Source organism: Hipposideros armiger, unplaced genomic scaffold, assembly GCF_001890085.2.
Source record: "Hipposideros armiger isolate ML-2016 unplaced genomic scaffold, ASM189008v1 scaffold_357, whole genome shotgun sequence".
NCBI lineage: Eukaryota > Metazoa > Chordata > Mammalia > Chiroptera > Hipposideridae > Hipposideros > Hipposideros armiger.
This window is the reverse complement of record NW_017731707.1, coordinates 1,126,942-1,144,769: the sequence shown is the minus strand read 5'-3', so window position 1 is coordinate 1,144,769 and position 17,828 is coordinate 1,126,942. Positions and strand designations below refer to the sequence as shown.

At 40.3% G+C, this 17,828-nt stretch overlaps 1 protein-coding gene across 1 annotated transcript; it reads left to right on the top strand.

Moving 5' to 3' along the window:
• The first annotated feature begins 4,125 nt into the window (after positions 1–4,125).
• Positions 4,126–17,312, top strand: ADH5 (alcohol dehydrogenase 5 (class III), chi polypeptide). The gene is made up of 9 exons (XM_019661649.1): positions 4,126–4,230; positions 6,836–6,937; positions 9,163–9,304; positions 9,984–10,071; positions 13,406–13,625; positions 13,769–14,029; positions 14,714–14,849; positions 16,734–16,872; positions 17,017–17,312. Exons 1-9 carry the CDS (start codon positions 4,219–4,221, stop codon positions 17,039–17,041), a joined length of 1,125 nt encoding a protein of 374 aa, XP_019517194.1. The 5' UTR covers positions 4,126–4,218; the 3' UTR covers positions 17,042–17,312.
• The last annotated feature ends 516 nt before the right edge of the window (positions 17,313–17,828 follow it).

The window sequence follows — 17,828 nt, the reverse complement described above, 5'->3', positions numbered from 1 at the left end:
CCAGCTCCAGGTTGAGCTGTTGTTCAGCATCTTAGCTGTGGAGGGCAGTGTCACTGGCCCTCATATGTGGGATCCGAACCGGGGCCCTCTGTCATCCCAAGCCAGTTCTTAACCATCGCGCCACTCGGCTGGCCCCCAATTTGTATTTAATCCCTTCATATTTTCATGTTCTGGGCTTTTTGGATCTGTGGTTTAGCATCTGACATTAATTTGGGGAAATTCTCAGTCATTATTGTTGCAATATTGCTTCTGTTCCTTTCTCTTTCCTCTTCATATTTCATTATGAGTATATTACACTTTTTATAATATCCAACAGTTCTTAGGTATTCTTTTTCCATTTATTTTAGTCTTTTTCTTTTTGCTTTTCAGTCTGAGAAATTATTATTGACATATCCTTAAGCTCATAGATCCTTTCTTCAACTATGTAGTCTACAAATGAGTCCATCAAAGGCATTCTTCATTTCCATTACAGTGGTTTTAATCTCTAGCATTACTTTTTGTTTCTTAGAATTTCCATGTTTCTGCTTACATTTTTCCATCTCTTCTTCCATGTTGCCTATTTGTTGTCTTCCCCCCCCCTCCCATTAGAGCCCTTAGCATATTAACCATAGTTATTTTAAATTCCTGATAATGCCAACATCCCTGCCATATCAGTCTGGTGCTGAAGCTTGCTCTTTCTCTTCAACTTGTGTTTTTGCCTTTTAGTATATGCCTCTTAGTATGTCCTGTAATTTTTTGTTGAAAGGCAGACATGATATACTTCCTGGGTGAAAAGGCGGCTAATAGGCCTTTAGTAATGTAGTGGTAAGGTGTGGGGGAAAGGGAAGCTGTCTCTAGTCCTATGAATAGCTCTCAGGCTTTTAGTGATCTACAGCTCCCTGGGTTGTGAATGTGACAATTTCTTCTTAATGTTTTTTCCCCCCCCCTCCCTCAGATGGTACAGGATTTCTAGAGGAGGCTGGCATATTTCCCTTCCCCAATATCAGTTAAACTCTAAAACACTTCAGTAGGTCAGGCATTGGTAAAATAGTCTCTCTTGAGGGCAGGCCTTGTTAAGAACAGAATGCTGAGGCATCTTTCAAAATGGTTTCTTTTTCTCTCCCCTGCCAGAAGCATACGGGGATTCTTCTTCAATTGTCACTATAAGAACCTGGTAAAGCTCCTAGGGGTAAAAGTCACAAAAGTGTGAGAGCTTCCCACCTCCATGACTGATCCCTCTGGAGTTTTTAACTCTTAGAACTATTTACACTAAGCTTCCAACAGCTCACCAAATACATTTCACATTTTTCAACCCTAACACTGGTTCTCCTGGAGGTGGCTTTCTGCTATAGCAAATTGTGATTCTCTGTATCCAGCTGTCTCTCCAATTCTGAGGCCAGTGGTTTACTCTAAGAGCTCACTTCTCTGGTGGATTTAAGAAGAGTTTCAGATTTCTCAGTTTGCTCAGCTTTTTACCCATTAGGATTGAGTGCAACTTTCAAGTTCTTTACATGCCGGACTGGAAATTAAAAATCATCTATTATTGTGGTAAACAAGGTACCACAAAAATGTAAGTGTTTCTCATCCCAGAAGATAGACAGTATATCTGCAATAAGGAAAAAATATTAACTATTTGCTAAAAATTTTTTTTTCCCTTAGAAAAATGCTTGCTGTATTCTAAGCGAAGTTCTATCATATACAAACCCTGGAACCACGAAAGAGAACAGTCCTCTGAGATCTGCTCTTACTGAAGTGGATCAGTGATGAAAATATTCCAATCTGAGCATCAGAAGACCTTCCAGTATACCTGCTTCATTATGTTTGTAGTTCTGAGAAGCAAAAGTATAAAGTAATTTAAAACAATAAGGGCTAATATCTGTGCCTGTGTGTGTTTATAAAGATGATAGTGTGAATAACTAGGTACTTGCTGATGGATGAATGACATGCAGGTGGGGGGGGAGGCATGGAATATGTGTGTATAAAATGCTAATTAATTCTGAGCAATGATGAAAAGGTTTTACTATTGACCTCCATATCTATGAAGGTTTCTACATTTGATGTGAGCTCAGGATAAGAAAAAAAAATTTTTTTAAAGAAAGAAAGGGGGGGCCGGCCGAGTGGCTCAGTTGATTAAGAGTTGGCTTAAGAGCGCGAGCTCTGAGCAACAGGGCTACCAGTTCAATTTCCACATGGGCCAGTGATGCTGTGCCCAAGCTGAGCTGTCGCTGAGCTGCCCACAGGTGGCAGGATGGCTCAGTTGGTGTAACAACAAGATTGCCTGTTCAATGGTGGTCTATGCCCTCCAGCAACTAAGACTGAACTCAGCACCTTGAGCTGAGCTGCCGCCCAGATGGCTCAGTGGATAGAGCATGCACTCTAACAACAAGGCTGCAGGTTCGACTCCCTCATGGGATGGTAGCTATGCCCACCCACAACTAAGATTGAACATAGCACCTTGAGCTTAGAGGCCATGAGCAGCCAGATGGCGACTGGCGCCCTCCACAACGAAGATTGAAGAACAACAACTTGGCTCGTCCCCATCCCCAATTCCCCAATAAAATCTTTTAAAAAAAAAAGAAAAAGAAAAGAAAGAAAGGAAACAGTGCGTTTAAGTAACTGCAAATGTTCTATAAGATTGAAGCACAAAATAAAGATGGAGAGATAAGCAGGAACTAGGTGATGCAGGACATGGCTGGCCCAGCTACAGGGCTTGGATTTTATTCCTCTCAGCCCTTGAAGATTTTTAAATATAAGAATAACATTAACTTATAACTCACAGCATTCAAAACTTATTAAAGGTGAAAGGAAATGGCATGGATTGCTGTATGTTTTGGAAAGATCGCTAAGGGGACATTAGTTTAGAGGTGCATTAGATTCAGGGGGCCGGCAACAAAGAAATCAGATGGGAGGCTTTTTCAGAAACTCTGTAAGAAGCTATGAGAGCCCGAACTAAGACAAGAGCAGTAGGGAGAGAAAGGAGGCACAAGATGTGAGAGGTATTTAGGGGTTGGTGACAGGTTGACTGCAGGGGCTGAGGGAGAGGTAGAAGTTATGATTCCCAGGTTTCTGGCCAGGGGAGGTAGGTGGATAGTGGTACCACACAAAGACAAAAGGAAGAGTACCTTTAAGGAGAAAGATGACAAGATGAGTTTTGGACAAGTTGAATTTGAGGTAACAGATATCCTAATGGAGACAGATGTCTAATAGGCAGTTGTACGCCCAAGCCTGGAGTTTACGGGGAGTCATCCTGATTCATGCAGTAGAAGCTGTTCTTATATAAACGGAACTTAAAAGCCATGGTATGGATGAGAAAGGGAAGGGAACGGCTTTGGACAGAATTTTTGAGTTTGCCAACTCTTAAGGTATGTACTAAGAAAAAGGAGCCAAGTAAAAGGCTGAGTAGAAGAAAAGAAAGTTGTCTGTCTGGTAAAGCTATTTTAATAAAATTCAGCATCCACAACAACCAGACTTTAGGAGTAAACCGGCAAGTACTCCATCCTCCCACTCTCTGAACTCTGGCCCACTCTTAAAGCACATCAACGCATCCACATTCCGGAGACATCTCGCTTCCCCACTCCCCTCCTTGCAAAGTCCTCTCCTTGTGTCCTAGCCAGCACCAAAAATTCTCCTCACCCTTCAGGAGCCTCTGGAATGGGAGCCTGGGAATTTTCCCGAATGGGTCCCCTTTTCTTTGTGTCCCCTTACTCATTTATCTCAGAACTCAGTTTCCCCTCTCGATGAAGAGGCCCTTGAAGGGGGCTTACTCTTACTTGCATCCTCAAGTCGTAGCGTACACAAAGTGTAAAAAAGGAGCACGAAGACTGCAGCCCTCTCACTGTTTCTCACGTGCTTCTGGTAAAATTCATAGTCCCTCACCTTCCACATCTCTCCTTTGTAAGCCTTATGTGCACTGCCTCGGGTAAAGTTACACGGGGAAACACTTTCCTAACAGGTATTTTGCAGCCAGCTGTTGGGATAGTCCCGAAGCCCCCGATCCAGCCTCGCGACACACCTCCAGCCTCCCGTAGGAGCCCACCAGCTCCAGCTCCAGCACAAGCCTCGCTTCAGCTCAGGCCCCGCCCTTCCAGGCCAAGCTCTTGCAAGCCCCGCCTCTATGCCCCACCCCACCCCCGGCGCAGGCGGAGGCAGGACGCGCCGAATGCACGTCCCACTCACGCCGCAGCGGCACCACGCCCCCTGCGTAGGACACACGCCGGGAGCGGACTCGAGCCAGCGGGCATGGCGAACCAGGTAGCGAGGCCCAGTTACGGCCCGAGGAGAATAGCAGGGAGGGAGAGGAAGCACAGGGTGGAACCTGGCCGCTGGCTACCGGAGCTGAAAAGGGGCTTCGGACGAGCGGGTCGGCGGGAAGGAAGCTTTGTTCGGGCTCTTCCTTGGGAGGGTTTTGCTGCGCTTGGGCAGCCGGATGGGGAGGGGAGAAGCGGAGAATGTGGGGCGGGAGTGGTCTGTGCGTATCCTGGTGAAAGTGGCTTAGGACGTGCCACGCTTTGCCTAGGCAAAAATAAGGGCAGCATGTTCTGTAATAACGTCTTTTTGTTCAGCGCCATTTCATTATATTGTTGATGAGATGCCAGTAGGAACTTAACTCTTGTTTATATCAATTAACCTATGGTAAAAATGGCTTCTTTGTACCTTATTTTGCATACTGTTGCAGAACATGTATAGGACTTATGGTACCTTGCCTCAGGTCGTACTGTGGCCAGCCAGTGCCTCTAACCTACAGGTTGCTTGTGTTTCATGATAGTAATTCCTAATTGAGCCATTATTATGCCACCAAGGAATATATTTTAGGAAGACTCCTAGATCCCTTTCAGTAACACTTTTTAATATTTAGGTACCAGAGCTTTATATCCTCCTTTAGTTCTCATGTAAAACCTCTGTGAGGTAATGTTCCCATTTTACAGTCCAAAAACTGAGGCTTAGAGGTTGGTAGTGCTTAGTGGTCACACTGAGGCTAGTGAGCCGGGATTCCAATCCAGGTCTGCCCATACCAGGTCTCTGAAATACACATTAGACAATAAAGAAAGGTAGAGCTGTACAAATAATATGACTAATCAGTCTAAAGTTGCTTTGCAAACTTTAGAAATTTTCTAGAAATTTTGGAGTTGAACAGAAATGGTAAACTCCAAAGATCTTTCAGACTTCACATATTGGAAGTTGTTTTTCCTTATTACTGTGTCTTTATTCAGACAAGGCAAAAAATTATAATTCCTATAATAGTTAAAATGTTGAAGTAGGGCAGTTGCCTGTGATGTAGAGTGGAGCCTTGTTTCGTTTCGAACTGTCGTTGAAAGGAAAAGTTTAAACTCCTTTCAAGCACTCTTTAAAAGGGGGGAGCATAAAACTTAGATTATGGACAAAATATTCTGGTTGCTTAAGAGCTCTAACATTCTAACTTCATTGTTAAGAGCTCTAACATTCTAACTTCATTGTTAGTATTCTGAATTTGATTTTTGAGATTTATGTACATTGAGGTGAATCAAGATTCCAGTGCAGTGTCTGAATTCTTTGTACCATCAGATTTAATACCTACATTTTAATTTTAAAAGCAATAATTTCTAGCCTCACCAATTTACACAAGGCACTCATCTCTTTATATAGTTCAACTCTCCTTTTTCTCCACACTTTGTTCTACTGCTGCTAATAACTACTAACTTATTTTTGCAAAGCTACATTCTGCCGAGGACTATGTTAGGGGTTTCATATTCATTCTCATTCACTCTTCACAATCACCCTGTAAGTCCGTGTTTTATCACCACTTGTAAGTAACTCTTCCTTCTCCTTAGGTATCCCAGTTAAAACTGAAGCTTTGCAAGCTCAGCAACCAAAGTTACAGTCCTTCTCCACTTTTTGCATTCTGTAGCACTTTGTCCCTCCCTTTAAATCACACTTTTTGTAATTATTGATTTTTCCAGTCTGTCTCTTATAAACCCTGTGGTTTTCAACCTTTGTTCTGTCAACATGTTCCATAACCATTATGTAAACAGATCAAAACCTTTCTCATTACTCTTGATTCTCTGGTAATGGAGGGGTATACTGACTAGAATCTCTAAGGCAGCCCTATACTATAGAACTATATGTCACATGTAATTTTAATTTTTCTATTAGCTGTATTAAAGTTGGATTAAAATTTAATCCAGTATATTCAAAATACTGTCAACAGGTAATCAGTATTTTAAAAATATTGAAATACTCTTAACCTTTTTTTTTGTACTAAGTCTTCAAAATCTGAGTATATTTTACACTTACAGCTTAACTGAGTTCAGACTGGCCATTTTTCAAGTGCTCAATAGCCACAGGTGGCAAATGGATACTGTATTGGATAACACAGTTAAAAAGAATAGATGTACTTTTTAAAGTTCCCCAGGTCTGATACTCCTTACATTCCTTCCCACCTTGCAGTTTTGCACTACACCAATGTTATGACACCTGCCTGAGCAGAATTATTTTGTGGGGCACATGTTAAGCATTCAGATTCCTTGGACCCTATACCAGACTTACTGAATCAAATTATCTTGGAACCTTTATTCTTAACCCTCTCCCCCTTGGGCACTGTAGAGAGTCCCATTAAATATTTGATGACTAAAACTTCTTAACCAGAAGAGGCTTTCATATCTGACCAGCTGGTCATCTCAAATATTTTTAATGCATATTTATATGAAATCTAAAAACCTGCAAAACAATTCTTCATATCACTTAGAGGTATATGTTTCTTTGTGAATCTGTGATATATTTTCTAAGATTAGCATTTATCAGTATCTAAATTAACTGATAAGCAGTTCATTATTAGTTCAGGATGATAAACAACTTGCTCTCTTTTTTTCCCCCATTTCAGGTTATCAAGTGCAAGGCTGCTGTTGCCTGGGAGGCTGGAAAGCCTCTCTCCATAGAGGAGGTAGAGGTGGCACCCCCAAAGGCTCATGAGGTTCGAATTAAGGTAATGCTACATCTAAAGCACTGGAAAAAAAGACTTACAATTAGGTCTCTGGATAGATAAATCCTCTGAGGTCTGCAGAGGATAAATCCCAAAGGACAGTGTCAAGAACAAGGTATTGAAAGTCATCCAACCACAGAATTACAACATCTCTTATTTCTTCCCTCTCACCTTTGTAGCACTCCTCTCCATCTTTTAGCTTTGATGTTGAGCTGAGCAGATTACTGCAATTTATTTCTATAGCCTGGGTTTAAGGGGACTTTGTAGGATGTTCCTGTTTCTGCTCCTTCCAAAACTTAAAATGTATGGTGACACATTAGAAACAACAGAAGAATAAATGGTCTTCAGATTTTTAACAGGAGACTTCAAATAAGATTAGGAAAGAGGTTCCTGGTCAACTGGAGCAACAAGCAAGTGAAGTCAGTCTGCTTAGAGAGCTTTAGAAAGTACTGATCCCTGCAGACAGGACCAGGTTTCAGGGGGTGCATTATTCCAGTGCTTCTCAACCTTTGCTGTGGAAGAGAAATGGAGTTACCCTTGGAGAGAGGTATACTATTGCAAAGGCAACCCAGCTGGATATGTTTAGCATTCTACTCTATTTGTTTTGATATAAAATTAATGCTGTAAAGCATGACCACTGATTAAAACTGACATTCTTGAAAAATCGCCTCTTTATTGCAGTAAATTGAAATATATGTCCCCCATCCCACCTTTCAACACACACCACATGTACAGGGTGTGATCAAAACAGACAGTGAATGCTGCTGCCCAGTGCCATCCACAGAAAGGCAGGGATCTTTGATACAGGAAGCGGCACGTCCAACCTTAGTAGCAGTGTGTGACAAGTTTCAACTTGTTCGGTGCAGTCAGTTAGGTGTGAGCTACAGTTGAGATAAGGTGTTTTAAAGTGTGCCATAAACCATCCTCCATCTAACAACGCTCCATGTCACACATCGCTTCTGGTATGACAATTTCTGTCAAATAAAAACATTATGGCATGTCCTCAGCCACCTTATTTACCAGATCTGGCACCATGTGACTTCTGGCTCTTCCCCAAAGTCAAAATGCCCATGAAAAGGTAACTTTTTGAATGGATTCAGGGCATCAAGGCAGCCACAATGGCGCAACTAAAGACACTCACGAAAGAGGACTTCCAGAACTGCTTCAGAAAGTGGCAAGAACGATGGGATAAGTGTGTTTGAAGCAAGGGGGAGTATTTCGAGGGAGATTAATGGGAATGTGCCTTGTACTGTAATATATATATATATTTTTAATTTAAGCATTCACTGTTTGTTTTGAACACACCTCATACATGTACTGCCTCATATTCCCACAGATCACACATGCCAGGTCAGGACGCCCAGGGCCAAATAGCTTTTTAAGGTCCCTTTAAACCCAGTACCAGAAATCTGAAATCTTATACTAGTCTGTATGTTTTTCTTTAAGGTCAGAAATTAACTTGAGTGTTTTGAAAAAAAAAAAGTTCTCCAGAATATGCTAAGATGAGCTAGCTGTATGGGGTACACTGAGTTCAGCTCTCTTCCCTGGAAAACTGCTAACAAAAATAGCAAAGAATGTTACATTGTGTGTTTATAGGTAAGAAGCAGAGAGGCATAAATACAAACACTCTAAAACTTGCTTTTTGTGCTTTGGTGGCGTGGAAAGATAAATCAAAGCCAAAGCCACAAGGGTAAAAGGCTTATTTAGGTAGAATTTGTGTGTGGCTGCTGAAAAGGAGTTGGTTCCACTAAAAGTTCAGAGTTTGGCCACAGACCAGGCATGCTGGTATATTTCGAAATAGTCAATACTTTTTAAGAAATCACATTTCCCAGCAGTCACAAAAGAGGCCTGTAGCGAATGGGCTCCACCTGGCTTTGCACACAGGTCCTGTTCCTCTTGACACCTGCAGGCACAAGTGCCCATACAATCACCTTGTTTACCTTGTCTTGCTAAACTCTGAAAAGGACGATAGATATATCATGTTTCACTGCATATAAATGCACCACTACTTTTATGTACCACTAAAAAAATGCTGCTAGTTCTTGTTGTTAAGATGCCAGAGATTTGTAAACAAATGCTGATTTTAGAGGGGCTAAACTATGAAAGAGATGTATCTTAGAATCAGTGAAATATGGCATTAAAGTAAAAGTGGCTTTCCTTTGACCTATGCCTCAGTTTGAATTACACGCATACACACTTCAATGCTCTTTATTTTAACATCCTGATAGATTATTGCCACTGCAGTTTGCCACACTGATGCCTATACCCTGAGTGGGGCTGACCCTGAAGGGAGTTTTCCAGTGATCTTGGGACATGAAGGTGCTGGAATTGTGGAAAGTGTTGGTGAGGGAGTTACTAAACTGAAAGCAGGTAAGACAGTATTTGAACCAGTTATCAATATTTTATAATTTTGGCTTATTTCTATAGGGAAGTTACATTTCTTAAAGTATACTTTGTTTATGAACAAGTTATTGCCTAAGTTGTCAAGATTGATTTTATTCTTCACCTGGGAAGCACAAATATTTGATGGGTTTTTTTTCCTCTTTGATTTTGCAGACTGCTGTTCATCTGAAACTTTTAAGTATAATCTCCAAAGCCAATTTTGTCCAGTTGAGCAAGATTTTTTTTTTTTTTTTTAGCTGAGCCTTTCTGTCACCTGTTGGTAGCTCAGCGGCAGCTCAGCTCGGGCCGGAACTCGAACCGCTGTTGCTCAGAGCTCGCAGTCCTGAGCGAGCTCTTAACCAACTGAGCCACTCGGCCGGCCCAAGCAAGAATTTTTAAAGATGCGTCAGCGAGTCAGTATTTTGAAGCACATCCTTGTAATGCAGTTATTGGTTTAAGAGTTTACTTAATAAAAATTTTGAAACTTGTATTTTTTGCAATCAGGCAGCATCTGAATGATGTTGCAAAGGTAAAGTTCTAAGCCTTGAAGTTAATTTTGCAAAGTCGCATGAGTTGACAAGAGTAGGAATTTGCAGGGGCTGATGCATTCATTCATTAAAAACATATGCTGCCTATTCAGAATAATGCCTTTGCATTTGTTTTCCAGGTGATACTGTCATCCCACTTTACATCCCTCAGTGTGGAGAATGCAAATTTTGTCTGAATCCTAAAACGAACCTTTGCCAGAAGATAAGGTTAGTACCTTTTTATTTTATTCTTAAAACAAGAGGTCATATTAATGATGATAAGAAGTAACTCTGTGGCAATTTATACATGAACTATTTCATTCCATCTTTATAGCAATCTCACTATCATCATTAGTATCCTAATTTTTTTCATAGAAGAGAAAGTTAAGACTCAGAAATTAAGTGCTTTGCCCAGTATCATCAGCTATTAAGAGAGAAAACTGAATTTTCTGAACTCATTCTCTTTCCATAACATTAGGTTAGATTTGCCAAAATATGTAATAAGGAGGGACATGCTTATGAAATTAAATGAAATCATTTTTATGTCCATTTTATTGCCCATGAAATCGAAGTAATAAAACTTACTCATAAGGCTACTGGGAAGACTACAACTGGGAAGACTTAACGTGGGAAAGGTAGTTCCTTTATTGTAGTAAGGTAACGTCACTCAAAGAATTTCCTTGAGGCAGTTTACCATCTCCTTGTATTTGTTCCCTTCTTTGCTTCCTTTTTTATTGAGGTAAAAAAGACATATAATAAAGTACTTAAAATACATAAATCTTCAGTGTACAGCTCAATGAATTTTTATGTATATATACACCTAATGGTCACCCAGATGAAGATAATCCTTCCAGCACCCCAGAGGTCCCTTCTAAGTCAACACCTGCCTCCCTCAAAGGCAACCAACCACTATTCTGATTTCTTTCACTGTGAACTTCATATGAACAGAATTATGCTTTATATGCTCTTTTGTCTGGTTTCTTTCACTGACAGTGTCTGGGAGATGTGTCCAAGCTGTTCTGTTGTGGCTCTCACATTCCTCTCTAAGTACCACCGTTTATTCTATTGATAGACATTTAAGTTGCTACCAGTTTGGGGCTGTTGTGATTGATGCTGTGAACATTATTATACATGTCTCTTGGTGGATATATGCCATGTCCCGCGCAGCAAGGGTGGTGGGGGAGAGTGTGGCGCAGGGTTAAAGAAACATAAGAGTCAGGTATAGAGTTAAGGCGAGGCCAGGGGGCTGCAGTCTCTCTGGCACTGAGCCCCGAATCGGGCCAACGTGTGGCTTTTATTGAGACACTTCAAAGAAGTGAAGCTTGTTTTTTCTGAAGTCCGTGTGATACGTGCCTTATGGCTGTTTTCCATCCACCTGCCGAATTGTATTCCAACACTAGCAGTGCCTTCATACTCCCTTGCACTCAATCCCCAGGATGGCGGCACTGTACCGCGGCCATAAAGATAAAGGAGCTAACCGACATCATTCCATCGGGTCTCAGCGCGTTCGGAGACACTCCCTTGAGGAAGATTTAGGTCAGGGATTGGTGTGTAGTCGGGGGCGGTTGAGGACGAAGCTATAAGGCAACAGATATATGCACTACTTTCTCTTTGGTGTTTTCCTGGGATTGGCATTGCTGCATCATAGGGTACGTTCCCACCAGGAATATATGGGAGATTATTTGTTCTTACATTTGTTTTCTAATGCCACTGACAAAATTAGTTTGTATTTTTGGAAAACAAGATTCCATTTATTTTATAACATAAATCCAGTTACTTTTGGCAAAGCCAGACCAACAAAAAAAAAAAAGAAAAACCTAGTTATTTTCAAAGAGAACTTCAAACAGCCTGGAAAATTCTGTCATATATCAAGTTTAATAATGGTAATGTGCTTTTGTGGCTGGCTGTAACCTTTTAGAGGGACAGATGCTTGCAGAGCTTAAAATGTATCCCGTGGTACCTTTTGTTCATGAAACTCCTGGGAAGAAGTGATTTCTCACACTAAACAAACAGGTTGCTCTCATAAAGATGCAACATTTATGGTAGAGCTTCGTCACCTATGTGTTCTTTGTTTCTGGTCATATTTTTTGTTTTTCTCTCAAAGGACATGTATTTACTCAAGTCCAGAGGCAATCCACTTTCTTTTCATCTGTGTATTTGTTTATTCATATATATTCCTAAGGATTTGTCTAAAAGTGTACATCAAATTTTTAAAAATATTTTTATAAAATATTTTAATAATTTTATTAAAAATAACAAATATTTAGTAAGCACTATGCCAGACACAATGCAAATGCTTTCATAACATCTCATTTGATTTTTTTTAGCAATCTGTGAGAAAAATATAATTGTTTCTCTGCATTTTCTAGTGAGGAAACTAAGGCACAGAGGGTAATTAACTTGCCCAAGATCACACAGGATTTGAACCCAGGTGTGTCTGACTTTAGGTCCCATACTCCTAAGCCAGACATCACGTCTCCATGTAGAATATCAAAAATAATGTTCGTTACCATATATCATATTGGTTGCCTTTGTGAGTTTGTCCTTTGCCTCCCGCCTTCCCTCCCCCCCATTACTGTAACGAACTACACAGGCAAAAGCTAAGTGAAGAGGAAAAATAACTTAAATCCTTAAGGACTATTAGACTTTTGAGAGAGGCATCCTGAAAGGTCTAAATTAGCCAGTTTGGCCATCAGTTTTCATCAGCCAATCTGAATAATTGCTTGTGATCGATCTCTACTTGTGTAGATGCTGAATTATCTTTATGACGTCACATTTGTGCACAGAGTTTTATGATGGAATTTTAAAATAATTTCATCTGATCTGTAAGTTGTAGCTGTTAAAATTATTTTAATACCCTGACAATAAGATCCAGAAGGATATTGAATGTTGGAAAAGATGGTAAAGTTGTAAATCTCTTGTAAGTTTTCTTAATAGGGCATTGCTGAAAGATGCTAAATTATTAATTAAAAACATCAGAAAGGGCCGGCCGAGTGTTGCCATGGTTAAGAACTGGCTTGGGACGCTAGAGGGCCCCGGTTCGGATCCCACATATGAGGGCCAGTGACACTGCCCTCCACAGCTAAGATGCTGAACAACAGCTCAACCTGGAGCTGGGCTGCCGTGAGTCGCTGGCGACGGCGTAGGCTGCAGTCCCTGTGGCAGTGGGTTGCCATGGGCTACCGTATGTAGCCAGCAGCCAGCGTGAGCGGCCAGCAGTCGCAGTGAGCGGCCATCCAGAAGCCGGCGACTGATCTGCCTCACCCGGGAAGAGCGCAATGATGGTGCCAACTTGGGCCAGTGAAGCAATGTCCTCCACAACTAGACTGAAGAACAAAACGACAGCAACTTGTCTGTTTCCCTTCCCCCAATTCCCCAGCGCTGTTCCCATCCCCCCAATTCCCCAATAAAAATCTTTAAAAAAAAAAACATCAGAAATTAGACTTTTGGTCTTAGCACACTTTTCTAACTATTGGCCATTATTTTTAAAACTAATTTCTTTTTCTTATGTGTTTTAGAAAACCTGATTCTACCCTGACTTTTTCCATTTTGTTTTCTTTAGAGTCACTCAAGGGAAAGGATTAATGCCAGATGGCACAAGCAGATTTACTTGCAAAGGAAAGACAATTTTACATTACATGGGAACCAGTACGTTCTCTGAATACACAGTTGTGGCTGATATCTCTGTTGCTAAAATTAATCCTGTAGCGCCTCTGGATAAAGTCTGCCTCCTGGGTTGTGGCATTTCAACTGGTTATGGTGCTGCTGTGAACACTGCCAAGGTAAGTGTTGGCCTCGCTTCTGCTTTCTAACTGGATACAACAGAGCTTTGGTGGAATAATCAAACTGGCCCAATCTGTAAGGAACCCTGTGAGTTTCTTGACTGTTGTGGAAGGACTATCTCACAGACTGTCTTTATTATTAGGTGGAACCTGGTTCTACTTGTGCCGTCTTTGGTCTGGGAGGAGTTGGATTGGCGGTTATTATGGGCTGTAAGGTGGCTGGTGCATCCCGGATCATTGGTGTAGACATCAATAAAGATAAATTTGCAAGGGCCAAGGAGTTTGGAGCCTCTGAATGTATCAACCCCCAGGACTTCAGTAAACCCATCCAGGAAGTGCTCATTGAGATGACTGATGGGGGAGTGGATTATTCCTTTGAGTGTATTGGTAATGTGAAGGTCATGGTACGTATGCTTGGCTTCATTACCCTCTCTCTCTCTCTCTTTTTTTGTGGAACTACTTTTTTAAAATGCAATTTTCTTAATTATGATTTAAAATTGTTTTGTTTTTGGAAAGGAAAAGTCTGTTGATAAGAATTCTCATACAAAATTGGGAAATAACTACTTGAACCACAATGCATACCAAATCTTAGAGTATATCTCCTCAAAAAGTCAGAGTGATGCAGTGTTGGAGACCCTTGAAATTAGATTCTGTCCGCATACTGAGTCAGTGACCTTGATCAATGCCTTCACTTCTCTCAACCTCAGCTTCGTCATGTGTAAAATGCAGGGAGTAAGGGCACCTACTTGACACAGAGTAGACACTCAACAAAAGTATTACTATGATTTCTCTGCCTGCTCTTATTAAAGTCATTAGAATTTTGAGCTAGTATTTAATTTTAAAAATGGACAGCAAGTAAAAGCTTAACATGCTTTCAATTTATGTTATTTTTCAACCAAGTAGTAATTTTTTTAAAATAGCTATTACAGTAAAATTAAATTTACTAAACATTCAGTCTGATCATTTTGTTGCCCTTTTTTTTTAGAAAGCTCTGTGACACCACCCTCACCCCCAGGTGGTTTCGGGGGTGGTATTCTTAGCAGAATGCACTCACTGCCTTCTGTGACTTGGTCTATCTCTGTCTGCAGAGAGCAGCGCTGGAGGCCTGCCACAAGGGCTGGGGCGTCAGCGTGGTGGTTGGAGTAGCTGCTTCAGGGGAGGAAATTGCCACTCGGCCATTCCAGCTGGTAACAGGCCGCACATGGAAAGGCACTGCCTTTGGAGGTAATTTGATAGATGAGAGGGGTACTTTTTCTCTTATTTCCATTGGCAGAGTTTGATTCCAGGCTAACTTTCTTATTTTAACAAGAATTTTCATGGGCTACTGTCTCATCATGAGTCATTTCATACAAAGTTATTTTAATAGAAGGGTTTCACACTCAGTCATTATTTTCCGCTGGGGCTGAGGAGGTGCTCAGCTTCTCCCGAAGCACAAGGCCACTTGTTACACACTAAAAGAAAAGAAAAAGCTGCTGTTAATGAGGATATAGTTGGGGGAAGGGCAGGAATGAGAAGTCGATTGCAAGGTAAGCAAACAACAGTGTCAGCCACCCTGTGTCATGCTGTGGGCTTAAGTAGGTTAGCGGCTTTACTGATCTTTTCAGACAGTAAGGTGATCACTGTGTGATCCTCTTCTGTCTGAATAGTACTGATTTCAGCAGTAGCCAATACTAAGTCTTAAGTTGAAAATTCTAAATTAGACAAAACCTTATATCAAAATTGAAAACCTGCCAGACCTATCACTTTTCCCTTGTGTGATCTTAAAAGTTCATGGCAGTTTAGGGTTTCCTAAATACCAGTAGAATGCTGAGAAAGAGTTTCCCCCTTTTTCATGGTCACCGAGCTAGGGAAGCGAAAAGACATCAAAACATGATTGTGTATCCAACTACTGTGAATGAATGAAATCTAAAGATTTTACAGGTTTAAAAAATATATATATATATTCTTACCATCCTCTTAGGGGGAAAAAATCACATAGCATGAGTTTTTAATTACCTGTGTTTAACAAGGTTACCTGTTAATATCCCCTACCTTGTATTATGCTAACTTTTTGAGTCAAAAGAAAAGTATGCTAAAATGAGGGTTTTGGCTAAAGTTTTCCTTCTTTGTACTATAGAATTTTCTGTCCAAAATGTCAAGCTGACTAAACCCTCCTTTCCAAAGCCCTAGATGTATGCCGCATTTGAGTATCTTAGAACAGACTTTTAAAGCCACACATGCAACTCTGAGGCATTATCTTAGGGTCTGTAGCTGGATTTGAAAGAGTAGTCTTAAGACTGGGCGATGGAGCCAGGGGGCTTGGTAGGAGCCTCTTAACTAAAGCCTCATCCTAGCACGTGCTGGTTGAAAATTAAGCTGGAACACTGGAGCCCCATGGGTGTTGCTAAAATAGGACCCACAGATGTAAATAAAAGTATTGGTCTACAGTTGTAGTTGTCTTAGTTAACAGGAGTTTTAAAGGAGAAAGAAAAAGCTCACAATTTGTAGGAAAAAAATAATTGGTAGATAATGGGGGAGGTTTGGAAAATTCAAAAGAGGTTTGAAATATGGACCAAAGCATCCCTCATTTTAAAGGTAAGAAGGCTTCTTTGTTGATTTATTCATTCTTTCAATACAGGTGAAAATCAAAGCATCTGATTTTGCTTAAAATTTTATGGTAGCAAGATTTCGTCCTTTGCTTTCAACTTCACCTGTTTCATTATTGAATTTAAAACCAAAGAAATAAAGTCACATATCACATCAATATTTCTCTTCTTTGAATTTCATGATTATAGAAATCTTTGCTGTTGTAAACATAAATAAGCTGGTTCTATCTAAGACTTGCCAAGTTCTGGGCTGGGTGTTCAAAAAGTTTCAATTGAGACTTAATGAGAGTTAAGTAAATCAATACAGAAAAAGGAAAGTACTAAAAAGGCATTTACTTTTCTCTTAACTAATGATGTGCATGACTACATTTTTTTCCTCACCTCTATGCTAATTTTGAAGATTTTTAATTCCTAGTTAATGAAAAGTTTATTCTCTTAAATGTTTTTGTTACCCACAAAGTAATAAGCATACTGTAGAGACTTATTGCAAAAAATTAATCAATAGATGTGTGATTTCTTTTAGGATGGAAGAGTGTAGAAAGCATCCCAAAGCTGGTGTCTGAATATATGTCCAAAAAGATAAAAGTTGATGAATTTGTGACTCACAATCTATCTTTTGACCAAATTAATAAAGCCTTTGAACTGTTGCATGCAGGAAAGAGGTAAGTATCCTCTTTAGTTGTATATTATAGAATGTAGTAATGATTTGAGGTTTATGAAGAAAGAAGGGTAAAAAAAAAATACAATTTTTTTAGTGGTCTTAAAAGATATTCAAAACCTGTGTTTTCTGTTTCCTTCTCTTACAGTATCCGAACTGTTGTAAAGTTTTAAATTCAAAAGAGAAAAACATGTCCATCCTTATACCTGAGCTGTGTGGTCTGATTGAAGCAGGCAGACAAGCAGGGAGAAGCTCTTCCAAATTCACAGCCTCTTAGACCTTCAGTAACCGACTCTAGGGAGTAATGCTTCGTGTATAATTCATAAATCTTTAATCAAGGATAAGACTAATACAATCATATATCTGTTTTCTGGACTCTCCACATGAATAATTGCTATCTCATTAAGGATTTTTTTAACATAATAAAAGTGATTTCGGCGTATGTGTGGAAGTTATCTCTGTTTTATGCTGAATTTATTCTCACAGCTCTTGCCCCATTATCTTCACTTTTTAAAAGATGGAGGAAGCAGGGAATTGTGAGTCTCTTTATCTGCTGCTGTCCTCAGTAACTGGCTTAACTTTTAAGAGTCTCAGTCCAATTTACTAAAGCACAGATTTCCTTAGCCATCAGTAGCAAAGTTAACAGAACCCAAGTTGGCTTCTTTGAGATTATCTTCTTGAGGGCAGGTACATGCTTTGTTCAAACCTATATCCCCAGTTCCCATCATGGTACCTGGCCCGCAGTGAGCACTAAAATTCATCATTGGAACTACATTCTATGCTTAAGTAGGTGTATGTGTGTGGGTAGCTCTCTGAAATGTTTCAAATATGAAAAATATAGTTATTTCTATACTGAATAGCCAAGTTCCCAGCACTTTCTTTTGTCAAATCCTAACATTTTACCACTTACAGAGCACATTGCCTTTTCTTCTCCAGAGATAGTCTCCACCTAGAAGTTGG